A 27,495-nucleotide genomic window follows, 5' to 3' on the forward strand; every position below is an offset into this window, starting at 1 on the left:
TGGACATGATGATGCACTGAATTTGCTGTACATGATGATGCACTGTAATTGCTGTACATGGTGATGCAATGAATTTGCTGGACATGATGATGCACTGTAATTGCTGGACATGATGATGCCCCATAATTGCTGGACATGATGCCCTGTAATTGCCGGACATTATAATGCAATGAAATTGCCAGACATTATGATGCAATGTTATTGCCGGACATGATGATGCACTGTAATTGCTGGACATGATGATGCCCTGTAATTGCTGGACGTGATGATGCCCTGTAATTGCCGGACATTATAATGCAATGAAATTGCCGGACATTATGATGCAATGTTATTGCCGGACATGATGAAGCCCTGTAATTGCTGGACATTATGATGCAATGTAATTGCCGGACATTATGATGCAATGTAATTGCTGGACATGATGATGCCCTGTAATTGCTGGACATGATGATGCACTGTAATTGCTGGACATGATTATGCCCTGTAATTGTTGGACATGATGATGCAATGAAATTGCCGGACATTATGATGCAATTACATTGCTGGATATGATGATGCCCTGTAATTGTTGGACATCATGATGCAATGTAATTGCCGCACATTATGATGCAATGCAATTGCTGGACATGATGATGTAATGTAATTGCTGGACATGATGATGCAATGTAATTGCTGGGTTTGATGGCAATTGCTGGACATTATGATGTACTGCCTATTGCTGGGTATGACAGTAATTGCTGGACATTATGATGTACTGCCTATTGCGGAGTATGACGGTAATTGCTTGACATGATGCTACATACCTGTGGTTCCAACCAGCTTGTTCACCTCCCCTACCATGGTGGTGTGGTTCTTCAGCTTCACTGAGCAGCCAAAGTCTCCCAGCTTCAGGCAGCCAGAAGATGTCAGAAATATGTTGGCACCTGCAGTAATATTGTATGACCTGCTTTATGTATATCATACCTTAAATCTCAGGAGCTTAAGGCATTCCCCTATGACTTCTGGGACCAACAGGGGTTCCAAAGGCTACCAGCCTTTTTTCAACTTCCACAATGCATAATAATTATGTTTAACAAACATACATCTTAAATTTTGATACTACATAGTATACTTGGAACTTAAGAACGGTCATTTCCTGAAATGTTGTTCAAACTTAAATGTTTATTATTAACAAAATGCTCAAGATAAATTTGATAAACTCAACCAATAATGAATATCAATGACATGTTGGATGTGACTCGTGACTATATTAATAATATCTGTCATGTGTTCCGGTTCCGGAAAGAAAAATCTGACCCGAGGGAACCTGGGTTGCCAGGTAACGAGGCTTGCCGAGTTACCGGCTACGCAGCGTGCCGGAGGGTCGGATTTTTCTATCCGGAACAGACACACATGATAGATATTTTTTCTAGCATACATTAAATTACATTTTTTGTGAAGAAAGTAAATAAAAAAGTGCATTTTGTACACATCACCAAAAAGCGCGTGCGATAATGTTTACTGACGTCATGACGGGCAGTAATTTTTATTCACTGCAGACGTCAATAAGTTCCTTCGCAATAACGTCTTTATAGGGTTATTTTGTTTTGTTTTTTAAAGTTCATTTTTGTAAAGTTAATGTTAATGGAACTCATCTATTTAAATCTCATAATTATGATTACATAAAACATATTATAAAAGAAATTGAAAGTATTACGTCACAGCGCATGACTCATCTGGCATGGGGGGACGCCAGATGAAGTTTTCCAGCACAGCTGAATTCACCGGAAATGCCTATCCGGTGTGCAAAAAACCAATATAATGAACAATCTGGCAACCCCACGCCTCAATTTCTCATACAATCTCATGTCCCTTATCACAGAATCAGGCTGAGCTCACTATTTTTGTGTTTGTATAAATTGTGTTAATTTCTCACTTTTAAAGAGTTCTGAGTTTTACAGAAAGAAAGATTGATGATAATCATGATTTAGTATGTTTATTTTTTTTAATATCAAGTTAAGGCAATTAATTATGCTAATAAAAGAAAAGCTTGAACTTGTTGGGCTTAAAAGCATTTAAGACAAGAGCAGTCACAGTGACAGAGCGCTTGACTATTCAGCCGCTTTTCAGTGTAAGGATTGAAAAGTTTTGGCAAAACATGCATGGATCACTGTTAGATTAGATTTCAAAGCAATAAATGATGTGATGAGATATTTACATAAATGTGGTTACATGCAAAATTTTAACCAGAATTTTTAAGTCTAATAATAAAGGGCCATTATTTGCAAAATACAGTTATCTAACTTGGTTATTCAATTAGGTTGGGTGGTTGAATACCATTGTATAAAGTCTCAATGCAATACATCAAGTAGTTGCTGAGATATTATCCTATGTGTGCTTACATGCAAGACATTTCTAAGTCGCATAATAATGGGGCAAAAATTATATAATATTAGAGATGGAGTTATCTTAGTTGATTAAAGAAGAAGGTTAAATGGTTGGGAGCATGTGTGTAAAGTTTCAATGCAATACATGATGTGTTCGCTGAGGTATTGACTTAAAAGTGGTAACAAGCAAAACCGTAACCAGTATTTCTATGTCTTAAAAAGGGGCCATTATTTGAATATAATGCAAACTAAAGTTATCTAACATGGTTAATTAAGTAGGTTGGATGGTTGAGTACCATTGTATCAAGTCTCAATGCAATACTTCACGTAGTTGCTGAGATATTAACCTACGTGTGCTAACATGCAAAACCTTAACCAGAATTTCTAAGTTGAATAATAAAGGCCTACTATTTGCATTAAATGCAAACTACAGTTATCTTACTTGGCTAATTAAGTAGGTTGGATGGTTGAGTACCACTGCATAAAGTCTTAATGCAATACCTCAAGTAGTTGTTGAGATATAAACCTTTGTGTGCTTGCACGCAAAACCTTGACCAGAATATCTTAGTTGAATAATAAAGGGCAATTATTTACATTAAATGCAAACTTAAGTTATCTTACTTGGTTAATAAAGTAGGTTGGATGGTTGAGTACCACTGCATAAAGTCTTAATGCAATACCTCAAGTAGTTGCTGAGATATAAACCTTTGTGTGCTTGCACGCAAAACCTTGACCAGAATTTCTTAGTTGAATAATAAAGGGCAATTATTTACATTAAATGCAAACTTAAGTTATCTTACTTGGTTAATAAAGTAGGTTGGATGGTTGAGTACCATTGTATCAGGTCTCAATGCAATACCTCAAGTACTTGCTGAGATATTAACCTATGTGTGCTTGCACGCAAAACCTTAACCAGTATTTCTAAGTTGAATAATAAAGGCCTACTATTTGCATTAAATGCAAACTACAGTTATCTTACTTGGTTAATTAAGTAGGTTGGATGGTTGAGTACCATTGTATCAAGTATCAATGCAATACCTCAAGTAGTTGCTGAGATATTAACCTAAGTGTGCTTGCACTCAAAACCTTAACCAGAATTTCTAAGTCGAATAATAAAGGCCTATTATCTGCATATAATGCAAATTAAAGTGTTCTAACTTGGTAAATTAAGTAGGTTGGAAGGTTGAGTACCACTGTATAAAGTCTCAGTGCAATACCTCAAGTAGTTGTTGAGATATTAACCTATGTGTGCTTGCATGCAAAACCTTAACCAAGGTGTGACGCCAACGCTGACGCTTGGGTGAGTAGTATAGCTCTCCATATTCTTCGAATAGTCAAGCTAAAAATGGGGCCAGCTATAACGTCTTAAATAGAAAGACAAAAGATTCCAACTTTAAGTTACTTTTTTATGACAGCAAAAATGACAATGACACTAATAAAGAGATCAAGACTATGACAATACATTTTTTTTTTTAAACCTGATCTGATAGCTTATATGATTTCTACACCTGACATGTATCTTAAATCAAGCACCCACCTTTGATGTCCCTGTGTACAATCTTATTGTCATGGAGCACCTGCACGGCCCGTATCAGCTCCTTGGTGTATTTCCGTATGAGGTCCTCTGTAAGGCCGATACGTGACACCTCGTCTATGGTACCCCGGTCACAGTACTCCATAAACACCAGCATCTCCGACTGCAGGGGCAGAAACAACACTTGTTGATGGGAAAACATTTGTACAGCATAACAGGGACGAAGAATGGTAAAATTCTATTAACTCCTGGGATTCATGTGGAACAAATTATATAATGCCATTAGCATGCTTTTTACAATTCTACAGGCTGATTATTCAGAACTTTGTGAAGGTTAACAACGTCATTGACGACATCGTTGTTGACTTTTAAACATAAAATATTTTATCTTGTGCTCACATATTTAAATATGAAAGCACTGAAAGCTTGGAAAGGCACGACAATTGTGATTTTACTTTTTTTAATATCTGTTCACTGACAATGAAAATCGAATCCTAAAAAATATTTTGAGTGGCCCCAAACTGTAACCGGCAAGTGCCTGTCCTTACCTAAAAATAGGTACCGTAATGTAAATTGATAATTTTTGATACATTTAGCTAGTTTCATAACAGTAACTGATACACCTATATGTACTAGTATATAAGAACATTGCTTTCATATTGCGAGTGTATTGCTAGTGTAAAGTTAATTAAATGAAACCTGATATTGGCTGTGGATGTTTTGACTATTTTAAGTAGGTAAAGTAGGGGTATTTTAGTCAACACATTTCCATTTTCTGCATAATTTTCTATACTTAGAAAACTACTACTATTACTATATTATTGTAAGAATAATAACAGGCATCCATATAGAGAAAGACTATGCACTGACCCTGTGTACTTCCACTCCAAAGTACTTGACCAGGTTAGGATGGGAGATCCCTTCAAATATCTTGATCTCATCTATGATGTCCTTGAAATGGCTCTGCATGTCCGCTGATGGAAACTTCATCTGAAAAGTAGATCACACATTGGACTGAGCAGGTAACATCAATACCGTAAATTTTCTGATAAATCCGCAAAGGAAAAAAATTAAAAGGAAGCTTTCGCCATAGACATTTTTCCAACCTGGAAACATACCATAGCAGGTTACTATTATTCAGTACAAATGGGCGAACATTCCAATTGTGTTCTCACTTATTCAAGGGAAAGTCGCCAGTGATGGGGCTTGCTACATGCATGAATAATATCACCCTCTTATCAATGATCATATTGTAAATCACTTTTCCAACTTGGCAATTCAAAATAGTAAAAAAAAATATTTGGAAACAAATGGTTTGACTGGTCACATCAGTTTTATCTTCAATATTTTGAACAGTTTCAAAACTTTAGTTTCTGCATGGCAAAAGCGACAATGACATAAATAAGGACACCAAGACTTCAACATTACATGATGAAAGAGCTAATGAAACACACAAGTTAAATTGCAACAATAAATCACTAAGCGTGGACATCACATGTAGAGCATGTACCTCCTTCATGGCCATGAGTACGCCTGTATCCATGTTCACTGCCGAGTACACCTTCCCAAACTGCCCCTCACCTATAACAGCAAGTAACACACACTCAAGCTGGATCTCTGTAGACCTGTGTCAACTAATCTTTATGAGAAGTGAACATGCATCTTCCAGATTTTCTTACAGTAATATCATTCTGCATGTATGTTGTAAGCTCTTTTTAAACCATTTATTGCAGATACTTTTAACATCAAAATTATTGTCCATTAAATATTATTTAATTATGAATACATAACTGCCACTAAACTACAGAGCACATACCGATCTTGTTGCCTTTCTGCCAGTGGAAGTTAACCTTGCGTGTGTTAACGTGGTAGCTGACCTCACGGTGCTCCGTCACATGGCCAATCACCTTGCGTTCACGCAGCGCCTCTTGCCGGCTCCGTTCAAGATTTTCGATTGCAGTGACCATGCGGGTGTGGGGTTTGTAGCTGAACATGTTGTGGCTTGCACACAAGTTCAGGCCTCCATCAGAACCTGGTAGATAGCCAGAGAAACATGCATGTTACAGGTCAGAGGTACACAGATCACATGTAGTAAGGTTTACAGAAAATAATACTTCATTTATTCCTACATGTCATTGTGCCATATAAAAGGGTTTGTGTTTAATTCAATCTTGACAGAACAATTTACAATAATACCATCTAACGTTTTCATGGATACGCTTCTTTTAAATTCAATTTATGAAGGTGAATGTTCAATTGTATGTCTTTTTTTCGTCATGAATTTATAAACTATAATAAAAATATAAACCATATAGATATTTTAAGACCTTTTAGATTTTATCATTAAACATGCATTACTGAGGAATGTTACATCAATTTACTTTTGTTAACATTTGTTTGTAGAGGAAATCATATTGTATTTTTCAAGCATCAATCCTCTAAAATGAAAAGATTTAAGATAATTTAACTGCCAGACACGGAAAATTGTTAATCATAAATTCACGACAAACACAAAAACACATAAAACCAGATTGATCACTCTGATAACCATGTCTGGCATTATACAACAATGACCATTATGATATAAAGGTATTACCGGTGACTGGAATAAAAGATCATAGGTAATTGTTCCCATGAGGTAGGGCTTTAGCAATAAAGTTATGGATGGGTGCAGCACTCACTGTACTTGATTGATTGTCTGATACTCAAATACTAATTTACTACTCAAAAACTTGGATAAAAAAAACAACAACAGAGTAATTCGAAATTTCACTTAATGCACAATATACAGACAACATACAGACAATACAACAGTCCTAGTGTGTTACCAACAAGACACAATCTAACTGAATGTAACTAAATTTGGTCTGATGTCAATCAGCGCAGTTTTGATCTCCCACATAATTCTATTGTTAATGATAATCCATTAGAGACTTTTTGCACCGAATCAAACACGTTGATACGCAAATTATGAACATTGATCTGTTAGTGGGCGTACTTTTGAAATGATCACGACTTTTGATTTGTGGATGTCTTAATAGAGAATAAATCATATTACTAAGTTAAAGAAAAATATTACAGTATATTTACACATGTATCAACTTCCATTCCCTAAATGAACTGCTTTTCAGCAATTGCGTTTATCAATCGATGAATGCAACAACTTCGCATATGTTCGGATCGCAATTCATCACATAACAATATACATGAAATCTTGTTATTGTTTGTATTGTGTCAGCAGGTGCTGTAACATATAAATAAACATTTTAGAAAGTGTTAAATTATGATACGTTAAAGGTATCATTGCCAAAAGTGTTTCAATTTTACGTTTAAAAGTGATTTCAAGTGGTTGATCTTTTCCCGCGTTATCGTGACGTCATTTGATAAAATGTTTCCGGTTTCAGTCGGGTCGTTCTATTTACAGAAAGGGTAAGAAAGGAATACTGAAAGGTTTTCTTAAATGAAATAAAGTATTATTTTAACAATTCTTGAATGAAATAATGCACTATTGGTGTAAATATAAATAATGACTTGCGGGAATGACGTCATTATTGGGGCTGATCAAAGTACGCGTGCAGTCCTCCACACACTTTGACCAGCCCAATTGCTTTCATACCCCAATAATGACATCGATCCCGCAATTCATTCCTTAAATGACAAATTCAATTCCTTAAATTTATTTCAAATATTCAAGTTAACATTTTTCTTCAAGTGGGCAGGCAACAGCAAGAATTTTCTACCTCGATGCCATCCCTACTATCATTATAAATACACTTTTTACAAAATTGGCATTTGAAACTTAATATGACTATAATAAAACACAATTTCTGTCAATTTTATACTGTTCCAAATTTGTCATAGCCTGGTACAATGTGCCCTTTTCTGCACCTTGTCTCGTTAAAACCTTGCTCAAACACTACATGAGGTTCCATGCACTTAACAAATTAACAACAAGAAGGAATTGGCTATTTTAGAAAACAGACTTGGGATCTTTTAAGAAAAAACACTGTTCTTTTACGTTCACTATGTCTAACCACTTCAATGGTGAAATAAGTTGGACTTCAATGTATCATATTGAGAGGAGCTCTAAGTTATATTAGATAAAAAAGCAACTAGAGCCTTTCTTTACTCCTTCATGTACACCAACTGCTTCAAATAGTTAAACTATCTACGAGGTTTTAATCTACTTCTCATGTGACTCTGTCTATAAGCAAAACATGACAAGTTTTGCCCCGAGCTGTGCCCCACATACCCCTGTGTCTGGGGTGGACTTCCATAACGATGCCGCCATCTTCCCCTTCATGGATGTCTACAGCACTGTCTGAGGCCCGCTTGTCCAAGCCTGCCAGACAGACACACACACACAAACATGCGGTCGCATCTCACAGTGACAATGTAAGGGAGGGCGTCATACAAGCGCTGTGCTTGTATACAGTCAGGACACTTTTTATCTACACATTTTTATTGACACTTATATATCATCAATTATATAAACACTTCTGAATATCAACTGTTCAATATCTAGCAAATAACACACTACTGTAAACAAGCACAGCGCATGACAACATCGGAACACAATTCTACAATAACATTAATGGATATGATAATTACACACAGCAGTCTACAATTATATAATGGATATGATAATTAGTGTATGAAAATGAGAAGTTATTAACAATGAGTCAAAGGTTCATCTCTCAAAGACAAGTACATTTAAGACTTAGTGACAGATAAATACGAAAGATAAATGGGTTTGAGAAATGCTCTTGATTAAAATTGAAAAGCATTTGTGAAACCATAACCAATTCAAAACCAAAGAAACCATTCAAGTGTTTGCTGTGCTACCTTTTGAAATACAAGCAGTCAAAATCAGCTCCAACATGCTAACATCTCAGAAGAAGGTCAATATTCACCTTAATTACAGATAAAATAAACCAATCTCCTCTCATTAGACCTTAGACAGGGCTCGAATTTAGCACTCGCACACTCGCAAAATTGGAAAATGCGAGTTGAAGTTAAGGACACTCGCAAAAATTTGCGACTTCAAAATTTGCAGAAAATATGCAATCCTTGAAAGAGATATGAACATAATCAGTGATCAATTCCTGCACAATAGCTATAACACTAATTAAAGAGATGCCTAATTTTGTTTTCCGATAAACATACAGAAATTGATGACGTGGATTAACTTTGTGTGGACAGGCAGGTACTTGTTACTATGTGGCAGGTACTCGTTACTATGCAGTTTTGTAGACTGGTCTTTCATTTCCATTTTTGGCAGTGGTATTTAGCAATAATCATATCGAGACACAGTCTGTAGAATGATGACAAGCAAAAAGATAAGTTTTTTTTTACGCATGTTGATTTAAAATCGCTGATGGCCGATGGCGATGATCAATCAGTTCCCAAAAAGAAGCCAAAATGAAAGAATATGTCCGTTAAAACTGTTCCGAAGTGAAAGAGGGAGTTGTACATTAAATTGACCATCAACATGGATGACAAAAGGAACATTTTCAAAATATTTTGCACAGACCAATACTGGTTTTGTCAGACTTCCTCAGTACGTACTGTCAGTGTTACATGATGATATCATTTAATGTAAAATTACATGATAATTCATTAAATCAATTAAACTATACCTATCATTGTCTTCATACAGTATGTGTTTTGCCTAGCAAACACAAAGATTTGCCCTTAAAAAATGCGAGTGAGTGTCTGTTTTTGCAAGTTGAAAATTTAAGCACTCGCAAACAATTGCGAGTATAAAAAAAGTTAAATTCAAGCCCTGTTAGACATTCACTGATAGCCACTAGCTAGTTCTTGTAAGTAGATGCAGTTTGAGCATTTCATTTATATACTTTTACGTAGTCTATTGTTCATAACCATTTCTGATTCATCCATAAAACACCAGATTTGTTTAACAAAAAGAAAACAAGCATCATTCGAATAGCAGTTTCACATTTTGAACTTTTCATCAAACTGTTTAAAATGAGAGCTTTATTTGAATAGCAGATTCGCTTTGAGTCGAATTCATGAAAAAAAGGAATGACGATGAAAACCTGAGTTGTATGGATGTATGAGCTGTAGATGATAGACAGGAATCTCTGTTATAGTTATGTATGATGGATGAATGCTAGCATTAGTTAAGACACCAGAGCCACATGGCATGCTTCATAACAAGGCCTGACAAAACACAAATCTGTCAGCTGGTTACCTGCAGGGGAACAGTCCGGGGAATCATTAGAGTCAAGTGATGGAGTCGACTGTATTGAACGCATATCTGTCCCAACCAAATAAATTGCTACATTTATTGTAATTGAGAATAGTTCCTCAATCATTATTGTCATAAATAACAACGTTTTACATCATAATAAAGGTTCCCCTTACAATGTCATTGAAAGAATCATTGTAAGGCACATATAGTAACAGAAATAATCCAATAAACTGCTATGGCCAAGATTATGTTTATCTCAAACAAAAAATCTGCAAATCAGTAGTGTCACCTGTCTGGAACACCCATATTTTTTTAGTGATTGTCACCAAGAACATGACAATTGAACTCATCAATAGGGGTACCTTATTGACCAAACCAATGCATATACCAAGTTCAAAGTCTATACACTAAGTCATTTAAAGTTACTGATCAGAAATGATAGTTCGAGGACAATAATGATGTGGACAAGTAATGCCTGTCATGTGTCTTCAAGGCTTCACAGGCAACTTAACAAAATCTCAAACATATACTTTATGCGAATCTTGCTAAAATACCTAAAACATGTGGTAAGCCAGGGTGTGTACTCACGTGGCTGTGAGGAAGTGTTGGTGACAACAGGGGCTGACTGGGGTACTGTTGGTCCTTCTGCCACGAGTTTTGAGGACTGGGACCGGGCCATCCTTCCCTCCCCGTGCGAAGTCGGCCAGGAGGGGTAGCGCTGATACTGCTGACGACTATAGATCTCACCACCGTGGCGCGGCTTTGGAAGCGGTCCTGTCAGCAGATTTAAATTAGAAATGAGAACTTATATATATATATATATATATATATATATATATACAAATATAAACAGATTAGCAACGATTAACTTGACTTGCAATCAATTTCATTCATATTTTATAATTTGAGAAAAATTATTAGTTCAGGAAAACTCTTCATTTAATGGCTATAAGCCAAAGCAGTTGGAGATATGGTTGCCAATGTACCTCCATGGCCGCCAAAGTGAGAGGCCTTGTCAGCATTGCCTATCAGATGGGTGATGAAGTCATTCAACATCTCCTGAAGGTCCTGTAAAACAGTCAAATACATGCAAAGAAGTCCTGACAATTTTAGTCAAAAATGACATGAAATTGTCACAAATAAAGTACACAATCAATATAATAAGTGAATATTAAAGTTGAGTTGTCCAGTGGTTTACATGCCCAGCTCTTATTCAAAAGGGTGTGGATTCAAGCTACAGCAGGGATATTTTCAAGGCCTCTCAAAACACTTTGTAATGGTTATTATGATAAACACTAGGGCCCAATTTCTCGAAACTTTTTAAGCTTAACAGGCTTAAGTTACTTATTTCAACTAACCGAAATACATACTTATAGTGAATTTTCTTAAATGAAAAATGGTTTATTGTGATAATCGTAATGATAATTCCGTTTTAAAGTATTAAAACATTTAAAGGAGTATATAAAACACAAAATATTGAAAGACAAAAATAATGGGTTTAGCTTAATCCTGTTATAAGAGACTTAAGAAGTTTCGAGAAATTGGGGCCTGATCTGATAATGATGCACAGTCTACAGGGAAGGTAACAGACAAAACAATCCTGAGAAGGGGTTTTATTAAAAAGCAGGGTTAAGGGGCTTAGACCTGTTTAAATTGTCTTCATATCTATTCATATCCATTTCAAGGTACTACTTGCTAACTTGTCCACCAAAGAAGCCAAAGAAGAGCTGTCATAGAGACAGTGCACTCCTCTATTTCAAAGTTTTAAACCAGAATTCCTTATTTAAATAATAAAGGGCCTTCATTTGCATAAATAATAAAGGGCCTTCATTTGCAATACATGCAATATAATTATTTGACTAAATTAGTTAAGTAGGTTGGACGGTTGGGAGCCATTATTAAGTTTCAATGCAGTACATCTAGTAGTTGCTTAGATATTCACTTATGCACGCCCACATGCAAAACTGTAACCAAATTTCTTAGTTGACTTATAATGAGCCATAACTTGCATTATATGCCAGATAGAGTTACCTTACATGATTAATTAAGTAGGTTGGATAGTTGAGAATACATGATGTATTTACTGAGATAATGACTTAAAGGTGCATACATGGAAAACTTTAACCTAGGTGTGACGCAGACACTAGGGGGAGTAGTATAGCTCTCAGTATTTTCTTGAATAGTCAAGCTATAAACGAAAGCATGTAGAATAAACAACGCTGAAAGGTGAAGTACCTTATATTCCTGTTCAGTGAGAACAGCCAGGTTCTTGGGTTCACACGCTATCAGCAGGAAGTCCAGACCCTGGTTCGCCCACCTAACACAATAGGAGAGTCAACTTTAACTCCCTTACAACTACAGGTAAAACCATATCCTAGCAAACAAAAAGCAAATAATGCTTTCAAAACCATTTGTTAATTCTTCATAGAACTGAGTTGATGTTATCTTAGAAGAGTAATATGTTTTAAACCACAGTTGGAAACATAATTATTCCTATATTTCATACAGAATATATATGTACATGTAATTTGACTTAATGATGAAACCAACAACTGACTCTATGTTGACTCTTAAGGCCCAAAAAAGTAAAAATGGTTTGGTTCGGGTTACATCCTTTTCAAAATCAGGTAGGCTTTTATATACTAATGTTATTTTCATCATTGGAGAATGGTGTAAAAGTAATTTTCATTATTAAATGTTAAAGATTTTTAACTTCATATAAAACACACTTAAAAATTATATTTTTTTTACTTTTTTTTACCATGTGGCCTATTTCGTAGGTAGGGTTTGGTAACGTGAACCAAATGTTATTTTTCAGGCCTTATCATACAAGGAATGGGATGAGCTAGCATGTGTACCTGGGTCTCATTCCCCGTCCCCGCTCACACTTCTCCGAGACAAACATCATCCAGTCCTTGGCAAAGGCCATGGAACCTGGGCCCAGTTTGTGCCGCGTCTCTCCGGACACCAGACGCGTCACCTCCTTCATGTACTACACGGGAGAAATATACAGAACTTATAAGGCAATACAGACTACCACATACAGGTTACTGGTATAATATGGACTTGTTATTGTTTTAATAAAGTAATGAGGGATGCATTTTTTTAAATTCATATCTAAATGAATATTATGCATTTTAGGAAATCTGACCTGTATGAAACAACTAGTACTGGTTATGCTAGTTACTGATAACTAACTATTTCAAGGCATCCAAAACGTTCCCAAGTGATGGTCAGGTACTTAAAGCTGAAGTTGCAGGCCTGTACAATGGTCTCCTGCTGCAGTCTGAGGATGGGTATTAAAGGTCATCTATAACCTCAAAACTTAAGTTTCATGAATTACCTCAAATCCAAAGTCATAGGCCTGAAGCATAGTTTCCCGGTAAAGTTTAAGGATGTGTTTTTTCTCGTGTTCTTCCATCTCCATCTCAAGGCTCCAATTAGATTCCACCTGCTGAATCACTGACGCCACCTTGCCACGCAGCGAGATTGCCGATTCCTGTAATACAACAAATAATAGACTGATTCCTAAGACCAACCTTTAACAATCTGTAGAAGTGAAAAATTGTTCAGCCACTTGAACAGTATTTCATATTCCAGAATTAGAGTTTAAATCAACAAACCAGAATTCTTGTTTAAACAAAAGAACAGGCCATGATATGTAAAATTCAAACATGAACAAACCTGGCAGCAAGCAGGGCTTATTCTATTTCAACCACTGACTGCTACTGCTTTTTCAAAGGTATGTCTATTTATTGATTCTAGCACATACGATTACACAATGGTTACCTTGAGATCGTAGAGAGATTCGACGATGATCTGGTGGCAAGAGGTCTGCTCATTGACCAGCTCAACAGTGCTTCCCATCAGGTTCTCAAACTCCCGTCGCTGGGCCGAAAGCTGTGACGAGTGAATCACAACCAGTAACAGCGACTCAACCTGTACAATACAAACAAAGGATGCATATAGACATGGGCTTTTAGTTCAAAATGAGCACTTAAACATGTGGTTTTACAATAATTTCAACAAAGTATATTACAAAAGGTGTAATACTGGGCGGTGTACATGTAATAGTGTTTTATCTAATATCAACTTAAAAACAGTAATTCATATTAGAATCATTTTTTATCCTTAAAGAGAATATCTGTCATCTTGGTTTAACTATATTGACCTGAGATTATATTGACCTGAGATATTGAACACTTGTATGTAAGAGATTACCAGTTTTCCATGCTTCTGCTGAATTATCATTCAATTTTCCTTGTCGTTACTTTCACCGCAGTGAGAGCATCAATTTTGATATTGTCAGTGTTCATATAGATTTTGTGTAACATGTTGCTTAATAAAATTAACATAGCTTTCATTTTGCCAGGTTAAAAACATTTAAAATGAAGAAGGGCTTATTTATCATGTTATTCTCCAAATAATTTTACATTTACTTGTGAAAGAACATGCACATTTTATGAAAACATTGGCAATTGATGAAATATATTTCAATCTCAAACAATATATATCCTCAAATACATACACTCATATATATTACATATATATATATATATATATATATATAGCTTACCCATATATGTGAGAGAGCGATGGCAGTCTCAGCAGTGGGCTCAACCTGGATGCTCTCGCCTGACCATGTTGGGCACTCGGCATTTAAGTCCGTGCCTGCCCCACACCTCACCATCACAAGGTAGGCGTCATCACGACTTGTGATGTCCGTGGATGCCGAGACGTCCTCTCGCCCACAAGTCACATTGAGAAGCTGGATAATATGCCGACGCTGATCCGCTATACGTCTCGGTATGAACATCAGGTAGCCAGCACTTATCATGCCTATCTGGGCTATCACCTGAACACATAATGAAATGCAAAACTTCTTAATAAATTACGAAAAATACATCACAATTATGCAATTAAGTTTTGAAAACAAACTCAATAAAATGATTTTTAGCATGGTCATAAGAACAATTAAAATGAGTTTTTGTATAAACAAATCTTAACAAATATGTTCATGTTCAGTTGGTTATTTGCCCAATGCTAATACTGATGAGTAATACACTTTTTTCCCAAATCACATTTTTTTGGAACAAGAGCTGTCACAGTATGTGACGAATGCCCCCGAATGTGACATTGACCTACGAACAAGGTCAGTACATGAAAAGTTGATCTTGCCTTTACGTGTCAAATACATATGGCAAGTTATTCTAAATTGTCTCTGAACATAAAAAATACCACCCATACTTGACAACCTACACTGTTATGTCCTTATATTCAGAATTCCCTTGTGAAATAAACACTTAGTGTAACTTTCACCTTAGAGGTAGGGACATGGGTCTTGCACACGACACGTCGTCTTCGTATGTGGAACACATGTAGCAAGTGATTTTAAAATCTTTCCATACAAGGGAAAGTAACAGCCCTGACACGACAACCTATACTCTATGTCCTTATATGCAGCACTCCATTGTGAATAAACACTAAGTGTGACCTTGACCTTTGAGGTAGGGACACGGGTCTTGCACACGACACGTCGTCTTGGTATGTGGAACACATGTGGCAAGTTATTTTAAAATCTGTCCATACAAGGGAAAGTAACAGCCCTGACACGACAACCTAAACTCTATGTCTTTATATGCAGCACTCCATTGTGAATAAACACTAAGTGTGACCTTGACCTTTGAGGTAGGGACACGGGTCTTGCACGCAACACGTCGTCTTGGTATGTGGAACACATGTGGCAAGTTATTTTAAAATCTGTCCATACAAGGGAAAGTTACAGCCCGGACACGACAACCTATACTCTATGTCCTTATATGCAGCACTCCATTGTAAATAAACACTAAGTGTGACCTTGACCTTTGAGGTAGGGACACGGGTCTTGCACGCAACACATCGTCTTGGTATGTGGAACACATATGGCAAGTTATTTTAAAATCTGTCCATACAAGAGAAAGTTACAGCCCGGACACGACAACCTATACTCTATATCCTTATATGCAGCACTCCATTGTGAATAAACACTAAGTGTGACCTTGACCTTTGAGGTAGGGACACAGGTCTTGCACGCGACACGTCGTCTTGGTATGTGGAACACATATGGCAAGTTATTTTAAAATCTGTCCATACAAGAGAAAGTTACAGCCCAGACACGACAACCTATACTCTATGTCCTTATATGCAGCACTCCATTGTGAATAAACACTAAGTGTGACCTTGACCTTTGAGGTAGGGACACGGGTCTTGCACGCGACACGTCGTCTTGGTATGTGGAATACATGTGGCAAGTTATTTTAAAATCTGTCCATACAAGGGAAAGTTACAGCCCAGACACGACAACCTATACTCTATGTCCTTATATGCAGCATTCCATTGTGAATAAACACTAAGTGTGACCTTGACCTTTGAGGTAGGGACACGGGTCTTGCACGCGACACATCATCTTGGTATGTGGAACACATATGGCAAGTTATTTTAAAATCTGTCCATACAAGAGAAAGTTACAGCCCGGACACGACAACCTATACTCTATATCCTTATATGCAGCACTCCATTGTGAATAAACACTAAGTGTGACCTTGACCTTTGAGGTAGGGACACAGGTCTTGCACGCGACACGTCGTCTTGGTATGTGGAACACATATGGCAAGTTATTTTAAAATCTGTCCATACAAGAGAAAGTTACAGCCCAGACACGACAACCTATACTCTATGTCCTTATATGCAGCACTCCATTGTGAATAAACACTAAGTGTGACCTTGACCTTTGAGGTAGGGACACGGGTCTTGCACGCGACACGTCGTCTTGGTATGTGGAATACATGTGGCAAGTTATTTTAAAATCTGTCCATACAAGGGAAAGTTACAGCCCAGACACGACAACCTATACTCTATGTCCTTATATGCAGCATTCCATTGTGAATAAACACTAAGTGTGACCTTGACCTTTGAGGTAGGGACACGGGTCTTGCACGCGACACATCATCTTGGTATGTGGAACACATATGGCAAGTTATTTTAAAATCTGTCCATACAAGGGAAAGTTACAGCCCGGACACGACAACCTATACTCTATGTCCTTATATGCAGCATTCCATTGTGAATAAACACTAAGTGTGACCTTGACCTTTGAGGTAGGGACACGGGTCTTGCACGCCACACGTCATCTTGGTATGTGGAACACATGTGGCAAGTTATTTTAAAATCTGTCCATACAAGAGAAAGTTACAGCCCGGACACGACAACCTATACTCTATGTCCTTATATGCAGCACTCCATTGTGAATAAACACTAAGTGTGACCTTGACCTTTGAGGTAGGGACACGGGTCTTGCACGCGACACGTCGTCTTGGTATGTGGTACACATGTGGCAAGTTATTTTAAAATCTGTTTATACAAGAGAAAGTTACAGACCGGACACGACAACCTATACTCTATGTCCTTATATGCAGCACTCCATTGTAAATAAACACTAAGTGTGACCTTGACCTTTGAGGTAGGGACACGAGTCTTGCACGCCACACGTCGTCTTGGTATGTGGAACACATGTGGCAAGTTATTATAAAATCTGTCCATACAAGTGAGAGCTACAGAGCCGGCCGGCCGGCCGGACGGACGGACGGACCGTGCGATTTTAATATGCCCACCTTCGGGGGCATAAAAAGTAAATAAAAATGGACCCCCAAGAATTGGTGAATTATTTAAAGAGAAACCTTTTCACATTCTTATACATTGTCTATTTTTAAAACATTCTTGTTCATTGCTAGGCATACTTTGTATTCCAAAAGTAAAACTAGAGCTATCATTGACGGTGATTAATACCCCTGAACGCCGCCCTGATATGAAATTGCAGTCAACTATTTGGAAAGCCAACCTATAAATGAAAACTTTATTTTATGGACTATCATCATTGTAATTTGCTAAAATAGTGTAATGATTCATGTACACTGAACTACTCCTCATAGTGCTGTACCATTGTATAAAGTTTTATTACATTCAATCTGGTAGTTTTTAAGTTATGATCCAAACAAGGTTAATTGCAAGAAAAAAGTAACAAAGGGCAATAACTCTGTAATTGGCTGAAATAAAATTGTGGTTCCTGTGCACTGCACTTCCTCTCATTATGATCTATCACTCTATGAAGTTTTTTAAATTCCATCCAATAGTTTTCAAGTTATGCTCCGGACAAGAAAAAGTAACAAAGGGCAGTAACTCTGTAATTAGCTGAAATAGAATTGTGGTTCTTGTACACTGCACTTCCTCTCATTATGATCTATCACTGTATGAAGCTTTATTAAATTCCATCCAAAAGTTAAATTCCATCCAATAGTTTTCAAGTTATGCTCGGGATAAGAAAAAAGTAACAAAGGGCAGTAACTCTGTAATTAGCTGAAATAGAGTTATGGTTCTTGCACACTGCACTTCCTCTCATTGTGCTTTACCATTGTATTTAGTTTTAATGAATTCCATCTAGTAGTTTGCAAGTTAATGTCTGGAAAAAAAATGACAGCAAATAAAACGAATAAAGGGCAATAACTCTGTAATTAGCTAAAGTAGAGTTATGGTTCTTGATCACTGCACTTCCTCTCATTGTGCTTTACCACTGTATGAAGTTTCAATAAATTCCATCTAGTAGTTTGCAAGTTAATGTCTGGAAAAAAAATTGACAGCAAAAAAACAAATAAAGGGCAATAACTCAGTAATTAGCTAAAGTAGAGTAATGTTTCTTAAACACTGCACTTCCTCTCATTGTGCTTTACCATTGTATGAAGTTCCAATGAATTCCATCCAGTACTTTTCAAGTTATACTCCAGACAAAAAAAGAAACAAAGGGCAATAACTCAGTAATGAGCAAGAATAGAGTTATGGTTATTGTACACTGCACTTCCTCTCATTATGCTCTACCATTGTATGAAGTTTTATTACATTCCATCCAGTAGTTTTTATGTTATGCTCCAGACAAGGTTAATTGCAAGAAAAAAGTAACAAAGGGCAATAACTCTTTATTTGGCTAAAATAGAATTGCGGTTCCTGTACATTGCACTTCCTCTCATTATGATCTATCACTCTATGAAGTTTTATTAAATTCCATCCAATAGTTTTCAAGTTATGCTCCGGACAAGAAAGAGTAACAAAGGGCAGTTACTCTGTAATTAGCTGAAATAGAATTGCGGTTCCTGTACACTGCACTTCCTCTCATTATGATCTATCACTGTATGAAGCTTTATTAAAATTCCATCTACTAGTTTTCAAGTTATGCTCGGGACAAGGAAAAAAAATTAAAGGCCATAACTCAGTAATTAGCTAAAGTAGAGTTATGGTTCTTGAACACTGCACTTCCTCTCATTGTGCTTTACCATTGTATGAAGTTTTAATAAATTCCATGTAGTAGTTTGCAAGTTAATGTCTGGAAAAAAAATTGACAGCAAAAACTAAAATAAAGGGCAATAACTCAGTAATTAGCTAAAGTAGAGTAATGGTTCTTGAACACTGCACTTCCTCTAATTGTGCTTTACCATTGTATGAAGTTCCAATGAATTCCATCCAGTACTTTTCAAGTTATACTCCGGACAAAAAAAAGTAACAAAGGGCAATAACTCAGTAATAAGCAAGAATAGAGTTATGGTTATTGTACACTGCACTTCCTCTCATTATGCTCTACCATTGTATGAAGTTTAATCCAATTCCATCCAGTAGTTTTTAAGTTATGCTCCGGACAAGGTAAATTGCAACAGATCGACCGACAAACCGACCGACCACAGGGTGACTCCAATATACCCCCTTCAAACTTCGTTTGTCGGGGGTATAATGATGGATATCTCCCATTCAGTTTCCCCTTCCTTAATTGCCAAAATGAAACTTGGAGAGCAAGTGGACTCACATTTATATGATCAGAGTCTTTGAGCTTTTGAAGCAGTTCTGGCATTGACACAGCTACATTGAAGTCTGCAGCAATCTCAAGATCCTGAAAATGTAATGACTTGATTAAACTGAAGCTAAACTGATTGTTTTTGAGTGATATCTTATATAACGCATTATATCCCTTTCATCCCATGCAAACATATCCAGGCCTATACCTACAGTTAAGGAACAAAAGTGCAGTTTTGCAAACATCAAAGATTGTACTGGGTTTTTTTTTCAGTCGAAAAGGAGCATGACTCGACGATAAAGTCAAGAGTTATGGACCTTGCCATACTTGTGCTATTCTTGCTTGAAACAATTTTTATATCAAGTAATTACATCATCAAATGATAATTATTAAGAGGATGTGTGCCTACCTTGCGTAACAATTTGGCAAAGCCGAGTGCTTTTGAAGCTCTCTCTCTCGCCTCATGGAACAGACTTTTAAACCTCCGACATGTTGCCTGGAAAGACTTCCTGAAATTGATTAACCCTGGTTAGCTTTTGAAAATCTGAATTGAACCCTATTAAGGGCTCTAAACCGAGCGAAGCTCGGCAGAGCCCTATTACGGTCACACGTAGCACTACTTTGTTCAAAAGTTGCACATACTATCAGCCTGAAAAAAAGACGTAAAGGTTATTGAACCAGTATTTTTTCTGTTCATAAACTATATTGAGCGCATGCATGCCGGACACCAAAATCATCAGAGCGTGACGACACGGAAGAAAACAGGCTCATGAAATTATGAGATGCGAAATAGTGCCCCACTAGTTATTAAAATAATTCAAAATATGCTTATAAACAATTCCTATGAATACTTGTGGTAAAGTCACAAAGACAAATAAAACATATTTCTATAGATTGTCTGAGATATATACTTTGTTTTCACTTGTTTATTAAAGATATTCATACGCATTGTTTACCATTCTATACGAAGGTCACACTTGACAGTTAGTAGTTGTCATTTTAGGCTTTACAATATCGATACTATTCAGATGTTTGACAGTTGTTGATCGGATAGAAATTGCGAAGAATTAATTCCGTTACCGATTTAATTACGACCATGGATTTTACCGGTACACATAGCAGAGCTTGTCACGTCAGCCAGGTACAGTATGATTATTTTGTAAAAAACCACTTTTCAGTTAATCATACAATGAAGATATCAATTCCATACACTTATGACATGCGGTTGACCAGAAATCGCTATGGCTGAGCTAGATATTGTCACTGAAAAGATGGATGGGGTGTACCGTCTGTGAGCCTCAACAATGGATATGTGAGATGTTTTGACTGAGATCAAAGGATGGGAACACCTTTCAATTACCAACACGCTACGCTGGTTGAGAGATTGAAACTAAAAAGATATACAGGAATTGTGTGACAGGTGAACTCTTGTGCCATGCAACACCACTTTTTTGTAAATTAAGAAGTTGGGCGGGGATGGTGCGGGAGGGGTATCCCCTCCTGCGAAGTGAAACCATGGCGGAGCGCAAGATTATGACTGAAAAGGAAAAAGAAAAAAGGTGATTCGGTTTCATTGAGATTAGAACCTTTTCCCTTTATGCATTAAAGAAAACACCTACATACACTCAAAATGCCTTAAAGAGACTGAACACCAGATTGGCACCAAAAATCTTTTTTATGTATCGAATCTCAGGACAATTATATAATAAAATGTTGTCAAAATGTTCAATCTGTGAGAGTGCAGCTTTAAAAACACTTATTCATTGTTTATTTCTATAGCCAGCCTGGTTGCTGAAGCCACATAAGTATTTTCAAGGACAAGAACCAATGCTGATCAAAGCGTGGTCTTGTGATGGAATTCCATACCGGTTCTTGGCAATGATTTCCGAGAAAGGAATATCCTCTCCATGTAAGAAATAATTCTAAGTATGTATGGTTTCAACGCTTTCAAAATGCATCCAGGTACTCAATTAGTTGAGATTAACCTTTGAGTTGTTAAAAACTGATTGTAAAATGTCCAAAAGACTATATATATATTTAATAATTTTGTCATGAAAATCTTTGAATTAATGAACTTTTCTGCATATTTATCACATAAATGCCTACTTAAAAGGTTGTGCATGCCTCAAATGAGTGTTGACAGGCATTTTTCATACTTTAACAGTAGAAGCAGATACTTTTATTCTGTGTCAAACACTGATTTTGTGTCTTGCTTGAAGATTATGTTGTCCCAATAAGCTCCAGTTACATGTAGCTGCGGCGTTTCGCCCTTGGCATCCAGGAGATGCAGCTCTGAATCCAATAGCTCAGAAGCAGGGCTTCTAAAAACCGGCAATTTGCCGGTCTGGACCGATTTTGACCAAGAAAGACCGATTTCAATTTCAAAAAGTGTAAAAAAAATTGGTCCGAAATTTTCTCACGTGTTTTGGTAGGTCGTAGAAGACACAATTAAACAAACTATGTGTTAATTGTGTGCTTGCAGCCATCATGATTAAGTGTTAAAATCGGTCCATATTTTCACATGGCAATATGAATATGCTATGTCGTTGTCGATCATTACATGATATATCCAATTGTTGATGACCAAACTGTTAAATTTAAATTGTTCTTTTAAATTGCATATGTCATTGTTAATCCGAACCTAGTCATATTCATAGCCTAGGATATCAACAGCAACACGCTTGATTAACTACAGAGTTTGAAAGCTCAGTGCGCTGCTTACGTCATTTTAATTCTCAGTAATGAATAAATCGTTGTTGATATCACACTTATAGCTTAAAGCCCCGATTATAAATCTAGATATATATTATTATTCAAGAGCATCAGTTAAATGTTGACCCACTTTAGATGCAGTAAGTAAATAAATCATAATACTGTTTCAATTTTTGTCGTCTGACCGCTTCCCGACAGCCACAGTTATTTACGATCGCAGTCGTTCTTATTAGAAACGCCGCAGAACTCGATGAGAATCTCATTTGAATTAAGCTTGTATCATTGACTATCTGAATCGGCTATGCGGCTCTAAAACCCTCACAGGAATTGCGACATCGCGAAAAAATATTGACAGAAAAGACGTCGCGAAAATGTGTGACATTTCTAAGTAATCAGACTTTTGAACAGGTCTTTCTTTTTTTTTTGGGGGGGGGGGGGGTTGTCGCCGGGTCCAGACCGATTTTCGCCGGGTCCGGACCGATTGAGGTTCCAAAATTTTACAAGCCCTGCTCAGAAGAATAAAGTACCGTAAATGACTGCGTATAAGACGATAGGGGGTATTAGACGCAAGGAAAAAAATCTGTGAAAAGTCCAAGAAAAAAACTTTTAATCTATGTTTTTGGTTAAAAGACGCATAGAAAAGATGTCAAATCGTCTGGCATTTTCGGCCACCATGTTTGTTGACAGTGACAAAAAAAAGAAAATCTTCAAAATGGAGACGGTTATCTTTAAAACCATACAATGATAAACTGTTGAGAATGAAAAGTTAAGTTATGCAAAAACCTTATATTGTACGGGTTTGTTCTCAAAATGTCAACACCTACAGAAAAGAATATAGTTCCGTAATTCACCTAAGAGTTCGGACACTCTAAATATTCGGACACCCATAATTATTTTCCAAAATAATTTATTTTGCGTACCTAATTTTCGGACACCCAAAGGACATCAATCATAACTTTCACAGTTACCAAGTTTCACAGACGAAGATTAACTCTATAGTACTTGTTTGTGTGTAAATGATTCCAAAGAGTGAGATTCATTTCAAAGCAGGTGCAAATAAGCAACTTATAGACAATGGTAAAGGGCTGTACTCTTGATTTTAAGCCAAATCTAGTCTTCAAAACAGATACTTAACCCTTTAGCGCATGTATACGAGATAGGCCGACATAGCTCATTACCAGATGTATACGCATTTGGCCGACCGTATCCATTACTGGATGTAAACGCATGGCCCGCATATTTCAAAAGGGTCATTTCAATATTTCAATTTAGCATCTTTCTTTTTGTAAACAATATCCCGGATGTTTATAAAATTAAAGTTTAACCTTTTGTGTATTGATTTTCCCTTGAAAATATCGTCTGCTAAATTGAGAAGGTGTTTATACTCCCAATCGCAGGTGTGATATCCCATTGTGACGTAATAAGACCACGAGCTAAGTACTGTATGGAATTTCCCCCAAATTCACTGATGCGTAAATCATTAAATATATTACGTCAGTTCAGTTTACCATTAAAATCAATTGAGATTATATTTACTTAAAGGTAATATTTTGTTTACAAACAAAAGAAACAATTAGTAAATGAGAAAATGATGGGTAAATTTTCTGTGAAGCTTATATAATGTCCATCATAGTTTTGGCTGTAAAATAGGTCATGTGCAAGCGTTTTGTTTGATCTAGATCTTTTTATTCATACCGGAAAATTATTTATCGGCTTTCTTTTTTTGTAAACAATTTTATGAGGGGGTAATAAAGTTAAACAGACACCTTGGACTGGATCTCTCAGCTGGATGACACCGGATATTCCTGACATATTTCTATGTATTAATACACAAGAACATAAATTGTCGGCTTTTTAATCCAGATGGGTCTTTTTTATGATAGGGGTAATAAAAATTAGATCGATCCCAGCATTTTATTACCCTTTGATTTAATGCAATTATGACATTTCAAAGAAATGTTACACATCCATCTTGAAAATACATTCACAGCTGAAATAAAATAATTTAATATTTCATCATTGACACCATTTATTAGATAATTTAATTATCTATAAAAAATGAATTCACATAAAAAAGATTTGGACACAATTATTTGGAGTAACATTGATTTTAAGGTCATACTGCTGTATTCATTTTCTCATTTTTAAATATCCAGAAAAGTACCTATGCAGATAAGGACTGCTTATCAGTAAGATGGCTATTGACTGGGAGGTGTAATCTGGCCACTTGTCTATGTGCTAAAGGGTTAATGCAATTTTTTTTTTAAAATAGGGCAAATTAATGCCAGGGCTTTTTCTGCCCAGTTTGGGAAAAAGACCCTTGACATTTTGGGAATTTTTGCGTCGTGAAAATGCTGAAATTGGGAAATTTTACATTTCAAAGAAAAAGCTGTCTAGTCTTCTGCAAATTAGGAATTGATTTTATATTAGTTTGTTTCCCTTTAAAAGACCCAAAATGGCTGAAATATCAATCCTTGGGTGTAAATATCTATTGCAATAAATCAATCATGACAGATAATATTTCATACAGATATCTGAATGTGAAAATCAATGATTTCCGAGTTCAATTATCGAAAAAACTTTACATCACATAATTTATTAGGACATTGCAAATGAACCAGTACATGTAAAAAGACTTTCTAAAAAAAAATATTTTTTTTTTAAATTTTTGATTGGGATTTTTTTTTGAAGATTGGGAAAAATATCTTATATTTTGCTTTGGGAATGGGTCCGATAGTCGGACCCATGGGTTCTATAGAAAAAGCCCTAAATGCTATCGCTGCATTTTCTACATCATGTAGCCACCTCATATTTGAAAACACTAGCAGTTGTCATGAATCTTTCAGTTTTGGTGTTTTTTTTTGGCATTTCTTTTGTTGCGCCATTTGTCCCGGAAGCAATCAATTTGGCATACAGTGGTGTTTAGAATGTCTATAAACACATTAACACTCTTTTTTTTTTTAAACTGAACATTTCTGTTACCTTTGTATATAACTGGACCAGAAAAGCATAAATTTGACAAGTTGAGGGATTTCAGTTTGGCGCTATGTCATTTTTTATATAAAACGCTAAGCCGATAAAGAGGAAAAATCTTATTTTGCTTAGAAAAAAATCTTAAAAGAGTAGGCAGGCCATTTTTGTGGTGCTATTTTATAGACACCATTGAAAGTTACAAGGAGAACTTTACTTGGTCAGATTATTCCAATGCATGAGGAAACAATGGCTCTTAAAAAGTTTGCGCCTAACCATTTGATTGAAATGGCTATTTCTGCCTTTAAGAAAACACCACAGGTGCTAATACTCATTCTTTAAGTGTTTAAGATATCATTGCCAAACTTTCAGTATGTGTTGCATACAGCCTGAAATTGAACTATAGGGATTTTGAAGTCTGTTTAAATTGCAAAAAAATTATATGCAACGACTGTTTGAAGAGAAAAGCCAGGTTAGTGTTTATATGAAACAAAAAACAAGTGTGGTCTTGGGCCATATTTACATACTTTTAACAAAGGTGACTTCATTTGTTAGTGTGATAGCCTCTTCATCTGTGTCAATGTGAACAAATTGACCCTTGTGTATTACTTCAGTTTGGTGTTAATCTGTTTCAGGATCCATCACTTCAGTACCGTATTCACCAGTAACGCAGGATACCAGATTGGCATCTGGGATCCATCTCTTCAGTAACGTTTTATCCAGGATACCAGAGAGGCATCAGGGATTGATCTCTTCAGTACCTTATTCAGCTGTAACGTTTTATCCAGGATACCAGAGTCGCATCAGGGATTGATCACTTCAGTATTGTATTCAGCTGTAACGTTTTATCCAGGATACCAGAGTTGGCATATGGGACCGATCACTTCAGTACCCTAGTATACCAGGGTGCATATTGGATCTAGGATTGATGACTTCAGTACCGTCATAAAAAACATTTAAACTATGAGACAAGAATTGCATATGGGCTGTTTCAAAAAAAATGGTACAAGAGGCAGAAAATATACTAATTTTTTAAAGTGTTTACATCACTTCATTTAACATATCCAAATGATCTACAATTATCAAAGTTTACAAAAATGCAAATGGTTCAGTGAAAACAACCAATATAAATTGTAAGCAGAACTTTTAATGAACTTGATAAAGGAAAAACATATGAATTACTAGATCAGCTAACATATAAATTTTTTGAAAACTACTTAACAAAGTAAACATCGATGGTTTTGAGTTTCATTGGCAAAGAAGTTTTACGCAATTTAACACCTTCAAAACAACTGTATGTCCAATTTTGAATTAGAAATATGTTTTTTTATTACAATATTGTGTTTTTTTCGCAATGTGTGCAATGCCTTGGTTAAAATAATAGCCAGATTAAAACATTAATATCCAAAATGTTTATTTGAAAGACAACCTTGAACTTCTTGAAAGTTTCAAAAGAGTTAATCACTTTAAATTTTTGATGCCACAATTTATTTACATATCTAAATTGCCAGAAACGTTGCACTCCTGACAAAAAAATGATATGTAAGAAACTGCACTATAACTTTTTCTTCATTAAAAGTATGTGCATCAGTTATGATGATCTTCCTTAAAAATCAATCATATTTGTTGAAATAGTGTTAAAACAATACATATTATTGTCTTCGCTTTGTATTTTGAAAGCGAATAAATTTTATTGGCATTACGTGAAAACATTACACTCAACAACTATTGCTTCTTGAAACTTGGAGAATATCAGTCTATATTTCTTGTAAGCTTTAGCCTTTGTCCTTAACTTGTTTTACTGTTCTTTTTTCTTTTCATGTAACTG

At 36.1% G+C, this 27,495-nt stretch overlaps 1 protein-coding gene across 1 annotated transcript in view; it reads right to left on the reverse strand.

Moving 5' to 3' along the window:
* The window catches only part of LOC128237236 (mitogen-activated protein kinase kinase kinase 4-like), a 61,251-nt gene that overhangs the window by 12,179 nt on the left and 21,577 nt on the right, over positions 1 to 27,495 (reverse strand). Inside the window, exons 8-23 of the mRNA XM_052952583.1 lie at positions 20,395 to 20,494; positions 19,998 to 20,081; positions 14,691 to 14,969; positions 13,904 to 14,053; positions 13,458 to 13,613; positions 12,973 to 13,106; positions 12,350 to 12,431; positions 11,101 to 11,182; positions 10,703 to 10,888; positions 10,115 to 10,180; positions 8,153 to 8,242; positions 5,717 to 5,932; positions 5,411 to 5,481; positions 4,771 to 4,890; positions 3,904 to 4,063; positions 804 to 923 (exon numbers count right to left, since the gene is read on the reverse strand). Of these exons, the coding sequence (XP_052808543.1) occupies positions 804 to 923; positions 3,904 to 4,063; positions 4,771 to 4,890; positions 5,411 to 5,481; positions 5,717 to 5,932; positions 8,153 to 8,242; positions 10,115 to 10,180; positions 10,703 to 10,888; positions 11,101 to 11,182; positions 12,350 to 12,431; positions 12,973 to 13,106; positions 13,458 to 13,613; positions 13,904 to 14,053; positions 14,691 to 14,969; positions 19,998 to 20,081; positions 20,395 to 20,494 (2,096 nt within the window). The remainder of the gene's footprint in view (positions 1 to 803; positions 924 to 3,903; positions 4,064 to 4,770; positions 4,891 to 5,410; positions 5,482 to 5,716; positions 5,933 to 8,152; positions 8,243 to 10,114; positions 10,181 to 10,702; positions 10,889 to 11,100; positions 11,183 to 12,349; positions 12,432 to 12,972; positions 13,107 to 13,457; positions 13,614 to 13,903; positions 14,054 to 14,690; positions 14,970 to 19,997; positions 20,082 to 20,394; positions 20,495 to 27,495) is intronic.

This window comes from Mya arenaria, chromosome 6, assembly GCF_026914265.1.
Source record: "Mya arenaria isolate MELC-2E11 chromosome 6, ASM2691426v1".
Lineage (NCBI taxonomy): Eukaryota > Metazoa > Mollusca > Bivalvia > Myida > Myidae > Mya > Mya arenaria.